The following is a 9,693-nucleotide window of genomic DNA, read 5'->3' on the forward strand; positions in this document are numbered from 1 at the left end:
TGGCCGGGGCACTCATTTTCCCCATTAAGTGGGCTCCCTCATCTCTGCATGTGTGACGGTGAAAGGGTTATGCCAAGGAGAAGTGTGGTAATGTGGCAGGAGGAAGGGGAGAGGAGGTGAGCTGCCCAGGGTCAAATCCAGTTCCTGTCTCTCAGCACCACTGTGCCCTGTGTCACAGGGTCGTTGAAAGGGAGGAGTAAATTAGCACATGCAGCTATGAGCAGGTGCCTGACTCGGAGCAAGCACTGAAGGGTAAGTTTGATGGCATCATTGCCTTCCAGTAAGTGCAGCACGGTAACAGGTCTGTCTTTACTCCTCCCAGGGATGTAAAAGTCTAAGCTCATTCACTTGGTATCACCTTAGGATTCCCATTTCTCCCCACCCCCACCCCACCCACTCCAGCAATCACACAATAGAAAGCGGTCTGTTGAACACACTCAAACGTGCTCTCAAAATGAGTTTGTTTCTCTTTCAAAACATTGAGGGCAGAGGCATCGGTATTGACTTAGAGATCTGTCTAACTCACTATGAGAAAGGGTCACACTTTCAGAGACCAGCTTAGATCCTGGGGTGTGGCGCACAGAAGCCTGGGAACACAGTGCCCCCTGGCACTCACCTATAGGCTTCTGAAAGGTAACCACAGCAAGGTTGAAGTCCCGGATCATTTCCATCTTAAAGTCATCACTGGGGAGGCCACTCAGGTTCTCCACTAGGATGATCAGTACTATGTCGGCTACTCTCTCTGGCAGGTTTTCAAATACCACCATGGAGGAAGCATGTTCACATTCTTTTGGGACGTTTTCCTTTTTCTCAGATCCATCGCTGGGAGAACGTGTTGTGTCCAAGTCATCTGATAAATTATGAAAGGTATAAAATATTAAATCATGGTTCTATTAAAACAAGTTATCCTAAGACAACTCCCCCCTGCAGCTCCCCAACTCCAATTTTACCATCTCTTGGCTAACTCATCTAAAAGGAAATCTCAGATACTGAAGCTTTTGCTTTAGTGAGTTAAAAACTAAAATGCAGAGCTGGGTGGTGGTGGCACACGCTTTTAATGCCAGCACTTTGGAGTCAGAGGCAGGCAGATCTCTGTGAATTCAAGGCCAGCCTCGTCCACTGAGTGAGTTCCAGGACAGCCATGGCTACATAGAAAGAAACTCTTATCTTGAAAAACCTAAACCTTAGCATTGTCTTGTTGTTGTTATCATCAATTTGATTTTATTCCATTTTTTTTCTGCTTTGTCTATCTGACAATATACATTGTTCCTCCTGTGCCTCTCAGGTACTAGACTGTCATCACGGAACTGGGTCTCTAAAAGCAGGGCATGCCTTTCCTCATCTTTGCATTGCTGGCAAGCGCCATACAGCTGGAGCTCGCCAGATGTTTGCTGGATTAGAGCACCACTGTCTGGCTCCCTCTAGGAAAGCGAGGATCTCAGAGGGTGTGCACACAGTCATGCTAAACAAAAGAATACTGTAAAGATTACCACTATAACATTATGAATGAGGAATGACCCACAGGGTAAGACAGCTTGTTGTGTAAGTATGAGGTCCAGAGCCTGATCTCCAGAATCCTGTAAGAGCTGGGCATGGCTATGTGTGCCCAGTGTAGAGGGTGGAGATGGGCAGATCCCAAGAGCAGCCTGGTCAGCAGGCCTAGGCAAAGGGGCAAACTTTAGGTTCAGAGAGAGACCCAGTCTCTGAGCCAGAAGGCAGAGTGTGATGGAGGGAAAGAAAGAATTCCTTTCCCTAAGCCTTGGGTATCTGCATCTCTTCTTTACTCTTGCTTATCTTACCCGGCACGGTTCTTTGTTTGTTAGACTTTATAAGGGTATTAGTCATGCCTTCATTAAAGTCTGGGACTTTAACGTGATAAATCAGGAGATCCCACCCCGAGTCCCTGTGCTGGCTGTTCCCCGCAGCTGATGAGGAAGAGCTGGGCAGCTGGGTTCCACCACCGACACACCCAGTGTTCACAGAGCTCTAACACTGAGAGAGCCACACAGCGTCTGCCACATTTGCTATCCTTGCTGTTCGTCGCCGCCCAGGCACAAGCGTTCATCACCACCTCCCAGGTCTTCCCCTGTCATCTGCAGACTCCTCCCGGCACCAGAAAGAGCCGGTCCTATTCTTCTGCTGGGAGCCCTAACTGCGGCAGGAGCTCCCTCAGGGACTGCTTCATACTCATCTAAGACAAGATGATGCAACTCAGGGCAGCTCCAAGCTGAGACGATCCTGCTATGTGTGACTCTTGAGGGAAAAAAAATCTCCCAGGCAACTTGTTTAATAAACGCAAAACTGCCTGGTGAACACGAGGGCCACCTCAGCTGAGACTTTACCTGGTTTCACAGCATCTTCTTCTGTCTTGGATTCCTAGAACCCAAACAGTAAGGAAGCATTAATACGTGAATCATTTCCTTATAAAAATAAGACACCTCTCGGGCCAGACTGGAGATGTAAGCTAAACTGAAATGATAACAACACGCTTGGGTAATGAGTAGGTGAATGGATTGGAGGCCACATGCCCCAGCGCTGTCTTCTTGCTGCTCACAGCAACCAGTGATGAAGTGAGACGCACACGAGAGTCCCCAGCTCATGCCAAATGTAAGCCAGCTTAGCCCACGCTTTCTCTACCCACACTTAGCGCTTCTTTCAGGTTTCCTGTGTGTGCACAGAGCACACGCTTCACAGACGTCCCTGGAGATCTTCTTCAGCACTGAGGAAACAGCACCCAGTGTGGGCCGCTGGCCTCTCCAGATGATGGACAACAAGACAAAGAGATGCAAATTTTGATGCCCCCAAATTTATTACTATTGCATCCCCCAAACTTTGATTCTTCTAAAAGTATCAAAAAGTTACTGCTTCGCCAGGTGGTAGTGGCACAGACCTATAATCCCCAGCACTCAGGGAGGCAGAGGCAGGCGGATCTTTGTGAATTTGAGGCCAGCCTGGTCTACAAAGAGAATCCAGGTCAGTCAAGGCTATACAGAGAAACGCTGTCTCAGAAAAAAACAAAAACAAAAAATAACAACAGTGCATGCTTTTTTTCATTATTTATAGCCTTTCTCCTTCCAGAGTTTCAAGCTGTTGTTTTCACACTACTGTGACTTAGGTCCTTATTCTTTACCCTTTTCCTTTACTTTTCACTTGTTTGTTTTTTTGAGACAGGGTGTCTCTGTGTAGCCCTGGCTATCCTGGGTTTTATTTGTAAACTAGGCTGGCCTTGAGCTCACAGAGATCTGCCTGCCTCTGCCTCCCGACTACAGGGACTACAGGCATGCACCACCATGCCTGGCTTCCTCTTTATTCTCTTTTTGAGATAATCTCACTTTGTAGCCTAGACTAGCCTGGACTTACTGCGTAGACCCGACTAGTCTTGAACTCTGCTTACCTCTACCTTCTCTAGTGCTGCAATGAGAGGCAGGAGCCACCTCACCCAGCAAATCTTTACCATATTTTCATCACAGAGATTCTCACACACCTTGGGCTAACACCGTGTCCTTGAGCCCCTCCTCGGGTTTCCTTACCTCTCCCGGAATTGCCTCCTTAGAGAATGAGGCTTCCCCTGGGTCCGCAGGCAACCACACAGTTAACCTGAACGCTCCTTTTCCTTGTAACACTAACTCGTGATCCTTTTTCTCCAGAACGTTCTGCCGGACTGAAACAGAAGAAAAAAAAAAGTTTTAAGCCAAATTGCAAGCAATCTTTACTTACATATTTAGTCCACAATTTCTACAGTCTTCACCCTGATTAGTCAGCAGCTGAGCTAGTTTCTCTAAGGAGACTCTGTAGGAGAGGGGGATTTGAATTTCACCTTTAAACTTCCTTTGTGTGCATTATACATGTGGTACCCATAGCCTGGGCAGCCCTGTTCATGGGAAGGCCACATCAGGACCCTGGGCGTTGCCCTGCATCACCCTTTGCCTTCTGGAAACTAGGTCTCTCACTGAGCCTGAAGCTTGTCCTTTTGGCTAGGCTTGCTGGCCAGGGAGCTCCTGGGCTCTGCCATCTCTGCTCTCTACACTGGGTACATGTAGCCATGCCCAGCTGTTCCAGGGTGCCGGAGGTTCAGGCTCCAGACTCACACCTACACAACAAGCCGTCTACCCGATGAGCCATTCCCCTGCCCCTAAACTGACTGGGGTGTAGTTGTTCTGTGGTTTCTGACACTGGGTCTTTCTGTGTAACCTACCTTAGAACTTGCTCTGTAAGTTCCCAGGCTGGACTCATAGATCTGCCTGCCTCTGTCTCCCAAGTGCTGGGGTCAAAGCATGTACCATCATGACCAGCTTACTTTTTTGTTGTTTTGTTTTTTGAGACAGTGTTCCCCTGAGCTCTGGCTGTCCTAGACTTGCTTCGTAGACCAGGCTGGCCTCAAACTCACAGAGATCCACCTACCTCTGCCTCCTGAGTGTTGGGATTGAGGTATGTGCCACCACACCTAGACTAAGATTTGGGGGGTGGGGGACAGAGGGAGCTGGACCCTGCTTACTTTTTAATATCCACTGCTTTAGCTTAGCTATGGATTGTTCCCCAAGGGCCTTGAGATCACAAACACGGTTGCCCAGCTCATGGCGCTAACAGTCTTGGAAGCATTAAGAGGCGGGGCCAGAGGAAGGAAGTCAGGCCCCTGGGAGATGATTCTGTGGGAGGCCGAGCTTGGTGTCCCTGGGACCCCTGCCCTTTCCTCCTTTCTTTATCACTTCATAGCCATCAGCCCAAAAGCAGCAGGCTGAGTGACTGTAGACTAAAAACTCACCAAAAATTGCTGAGCCCCAGATCAACAGTTCTCCCTCTATTCAAGTTGATTATCTCAGATACCTTATCACAGTAACGGAACTCTGGTGACCGATTTTAGCATCGTGCTAAACAAACAGATCTTACCCAGGGAGCCTCAGTCTTCTCCTGGACTAACGAGGTAAGTGGGGACTGTTTCCAGCTGCTGCTAAGTATATAACGTTGAAGAGATAAAGAGTTCAGGAGTGCAGTACCTGTACTCTACTCAGGAGGCACCAAAGGTAGGAATATTTATAGTTACAGGAGCAACTGGGTATACAGGATGATGAAAGCCATGTTTTAAGAAGGTGACCCAATTGGCCATTATCAGAATGACCAAGAGTCCAGCCATTTCAACTGACACCTTAGCCTGCAAAGATAAACAACCCATATTTGGTAGTAAAGGGAGCAGGAAAAAAAAATGGAATAGAGGAGGTTTTGCAAAAAAAAAACAGAATGACAGCCCTGAGCAGCTGAACTGCAGTGAAAACTGAACAGAATCTAAAGCCTTGCCATTTGATTTCAAACTCTGTCACAACCTAGCTGGGTGGCTGTAAAGAAATAAGACACCTCTGAAGCAGAGGTTTCCCCATTTGTAGTATTCTCGGGATGCCGTCAATCGCATGAAGAGCTATGAACTGCAAGCATCAGAAGCAGCCATAGAGAGAGAAGCGAAAGATCAAGTGTAGTTCAAACAGTGGAGAACCAGAAAGGAACATGAGGGGCAACCGGAAAGCAACAGGAGGGTCGTGGCCAGCATAGAAGCCGCTGCGAACTGTCCTAGAGAGTCCTGCTGTTCACAGAGGCAATCAAATGCTAGGTTCCTATTGAGCTCTGACAGGCTGGTCTGATGAGCCCAGAGTGTATCACATGGGAACTTGGAGAGACGGCTCAGTGGTTAAGAGCACTCATGTGCTCTTCCGAAGGTCCTGAGTTCAATTCCCAGGACCCACATGGCACATAACTGTCTGACACTGTCTTCTGGGCTCATCAGGAGGCAGAAGCAGGCAGATGTACGTGGAGACAAAAGTACCCATGTACACAAAATAAATAAATAAATAAATAAATAAATAAATAAACCTTTACAAAAAAAGGACGGATGCTAGCTCTCCAACCTCCGCCTTGAAGAGGCAGGCCAAAGGGGACTCACGCCCTCTTCTGGCCTCTTCAAGCATTGTATGCATGTCTACAGACATGTGCAGGCAAAAACCCATACACATACGATCAAAATAAATATTTTTGAGACAGGGTTTCTCTGTGCAGCCCCGGCTGCCCTGAAACTCACTCTGTAGACCAGACTGGACTCGAACTCAGAGATCTGCCTGCTTCTGCCTCCTGAGTGCTGGGATTAAAGGTGTGAGTCATCACCATCCGGAAATAAATCTTTTCTTTCTTTTTTTTTTTTTTAAAGAAGATGAGTTCCCTTACTTCAAGGCTACCTAGGCCTTTACACAATAAACAGGAGGCAAATTAGGACTGGCAAGTATGATAAAGGGTGCCCATATGAAATGGAGTTTACTGTGTTTTGAGTTAAGGTCTGGGAATGTAGCTCATCCATAGAGTATCTGCCTGGCAGGCTCAAAGTTCTACTGAAAAAAAAAAAATCGGCTCAATAGTTCTCTCCTGCTATTGTAGATGTCTATGAATAGTCAGGCCTGCTTGGGCTACTTCAGGGACGGAGGGTGATGCCCTCTACAGGGAAGAAAAGGCTGCTGCCCTGGGACAGCCAGGCCAGTAAATCTCCTGTAAATATGTTGCAGGGAATTTCCTGATGACTTGCTGCTGAGGAAATGCTGTGTAGATAGGAAACCGAAAGTGAAGAGAGATTCCAGTCACCCTAATGACTGCCCCTCAACACTGTTACATTGTAACAGATTAGGAGTCAGCTGTGTTGGGAGTGAAACCAGGGGCATCCCCCTGAGCCAGGAAGAAGAGAGGGTGTAGCGGCTGGGAGGCCGGGAGGGGAAAGCTGAGCAGAGCTATCTGCTTTTGGTGACTTCGTTGTGCGCACAGCCCTTCAGGACTGAGTCCCCTCGCCAGCCGTGGGGTCTTCAGCAAAGGCTAGAATTGGAGTCGCATTATCACAGCAATTATTTTTCCATGCTGTGTTCGTCATATGCTACTACCGTCTTAGAGATTCTCTCCATTTTGTTGGTTTGAGGTTCCCAATAAACAACAGAGTTTGTTTTTTTTTTTTTAAGTTCAGCATGTCCCGGTCACTGTGGAGGGCTGGTGGCACATGACCCCTCCCCCACACACACACACTGCACACTCACTGCACTGAAGTGTCTAGAATAGAGCCTGAGCTGTATCTAGTTAGCCTATGACAGGGACGCCAGGAGTTTGTACCCCTAACATACGACCAACGTTTGAAGTTAGTGGCATTCTAGAGAAGAATGCTCTCCATCCAGGTCGTGTCTGCTTGGGAGCGGACTGGCTGGAACCAAAGCCTCTAACAGCGGTTCTTAACCTGTGGGTCGCGACCACTTGGCAATCTAATGACCGGTTCACGGGGTCATTAGAAAACGCAGATTTTTACCTTACAACTCATCGTGTAAGCCAAATTACTTATGAAGCAACAACGAAAATAATTTTATGGTTGGGGGGGTCACCACAACAGGAGGAGCTGCGTTAAAGGGCCGCAGCATCAGGAAGGCTGAGGACCTCGGCTCTCTGAAAAGTGAAAATGAGAAAATAGCTTCTGCCTAGATTCTGCCCCCATCGAGCACTCCCCTGTGAAACAGGACGAGAAGGTCCTGTTCTCCGGAAGGGGTCAGAGCCACGCAGTCTCTTGTGCCCTCTCTCCCAGGCTTCCTGAAAACCTGTTCTACTCCTTTCTCTTTGTTTCATTTTTTTTTTTCCTTCTTGGATTCCCACTGCCTCTCCCCTGGCCTAAATGTTTCCTCCAAATCCAGAAGGAGGAATTGCCTGCATTCTGAGGATGACCCTGGTCTACAGAATCTCAGCTGGAACCAAGCGGAGACTTTGCAGAAGCTGCAGGCCAGGGGCTTCCACTCTTTCACCTGAGCAAGCAAGCGAGGCTGGGCCCGCCTTGACGAATGCAGAATGCAGACAGAGGTGGGGGACATTCAGCTGCTTAGCTTCCCGCAATGATGGAACCCCACCACCCGCCACGCCAGCCCCGGCTCGAAGCCTACAGCCACCTCCGGTCACCTTGGGGCTGAAGGACAAGGGAGGACAAGACCCCCGGCTGTAGCACAGAGCTTTTCCCTTCTCAAGCTCAGCTCCCAAAGAACCCTGCAGTGCTAGCCCGGGACTCCTCCGGTTTCTTTATTCTTTTCCTGCTCCACTTGAATAATAAAAGCAGGAAAAAAAAAAGGAGAGAGAGAGAGGAGAGAGAGAGAGAGAGAGAGAGAGAGAGAGAGAGAGAGAAAGAAAGAAAGAAAGAAAGAAAGAAAGAAAGAAAGAAAGAAAGAAAGAAAGAAAGAAAGAAGAAAGAAGAGAGGAGAAGAGGGGAAGAGAAGAAGAGAATAGAGGAAAAGGCACGGGAAGGGTCACAGACAGCGCCTGGAAACGACCTTCCCACTCGGGGATGCGCTCGCCACCCAGATTCTGCCTCCACGACCCCCCTCTCCAATCGGGCCGCAGCCCAGTGCGGGGCCTGCCACGCGCGTCCCCGAACCCCGCGCGCGGAGGGGACCCTCCCCGGCCTGCGCGTCCCTCACCATCCTCCGGGGAGAAGAGCACCCGGAAGCGGGCTGGGTTCCCGGGCTCCGGGACGACCTCGCACTCCCCTCCGCCCGATTTCTTCCGGCTCTGAAAGTACATCTGCAGCTTGTTGGTCAAGTGCTTCGGGGGATCGGATCCCCAGGACCCCTCGACCAGCAGCGGGAAGGGGCCAGACGCCGCCATCCTGGCTGGACTAGGAAGCGACTGCCGGGTCGCTCAAAGCTGCTCGGTGTTATTTAACTTTCTTTCGCTTTCATTTCCTGGAAATCCCTCCCCGCCCTTAGTTTCTGTCTTCACCCAGCCGTCCCGGGATTGGAATAGTGCAACCCCCCCCCTCCAGGGCCGGGGCACACCTAGTCCCCCACTTTGTTCTCCTGCCCTCGACACCACCCAGAGAACCGTCCCACCGAGACTCTGGCCTCCAGTCCTCCCGCATAGCGGTTCCCTGGCTCCCTGGCTGGGCGCTCCCCCGGGGCCGCAGCTGAGCTTTGCTCCATCACTAGGCTAGCTTTAACCCAAACCCCACACCCTAGGAGGGAAGAAAAGGGCTGGCAAAATGATCCTCGCGAGGATGCTCCTTGCTCACTTGAGGACCACCCAGCGGAATTTAACCTGCCCTTCCGGCTTCTGAGCTCTTGTTTCCAACTCTGTGCTTTGTGCTTTGTGTTCACAAACTCCGGGTTTGGGGGACCGCGCGCTAGGCCCCGTGCTCTCTGAGTGTTCAAAGGAAGGGACCCAAGAGACAGCAGACAGCGCTAGGGAGAAATATACAGGTGCTGCTGGAGGAGAGAGCAGAGGTTCCTAGCCCAACTGTGGGGAGGTGGGGAAGAGCTTATGGGCATGTGTGGCACCTGAAGCCTAAGGATCCAGAGATGACCTAGGCCTGGGGGACTCTGGGTGGTGGTTCCCTAGCCCAAAAAGCACTCAGGCTGCCGCGTGATGGCTGGAGTGGACGCAGGGGAGGGGAGGTAAGCTGACCTGGGTGCTACAGAGGGATGGAGAAAGGGTGGGCTCGGGGCTGCCACTGGAGGCAAGACTCCAGTTCGCCCTGGAGCTGTCCAGGCAGGAGCCTGGATAGTAGTGAAAGAGTCAGATGGGCAGACTGTGACAGGGACGAGACCAGCCTGGGAATGTGGGTACCCTCAGCACGTGATACACGGAGGCTTTGCCATTCCGGGGCTAGGGTATGGTGGGCCTCCGGGGCCCCTTGGTAGCCCCATCTGA

At 50.2% G+C, this 9,693-nt stretch overlaps 1 protein-coding gene across 1 annotated transcript in view; it reads right to left on the reverse strand.

Annotated features, from left to right (window-relative positions):
• Parp14 (poly(ADP-ribose) polymerase family member 14) overlaps positions 1–8,696 on the reverse strand; it is a 30,920-nt gene extending 22,224 nt beyond the window's left edge. Inside the window, exons 1-4 of the mRNA XM_060370321.1 lie at positions 8,466–8,696; positions 3,531–3,661; positions 2,343–2,376; positions 617–850 (exon numbers count right to left, since the gene is read on the reverse strand). Coding sequence (XP_060226304.1) covers positions 617–850; positions 2,343–2,376; positions 3,531–3,661; positions 8,466–8,652 — 586 coding nt within the window. The 5' untranslated portion in view covers positions 8,653–8,696. The remainder of the gene's footprint in view (positions 1–616; positions 851–2,342; positions 2,377–3,530; positions 3,662–8,465) is intronic.
• Between the last annotated feature and the right edge of the window lie 997 nt (positions 8,697–9,693).

This window comes from Meriones unguiculatus, chromosome 17 (assembly GCF_030254825.1).
Source record: "Meriones unguiculatus strain TT.TT164.6M chromosome 17, Bangor_MerUng_6.1, whole genome shotgun sequence".
Classification (NCBI taxonomy): Eukaryota; Metazoa; Chordata; class Mammalia; order Rodentia; family Muridae; genus Meriones; species Meriones unguiculatus.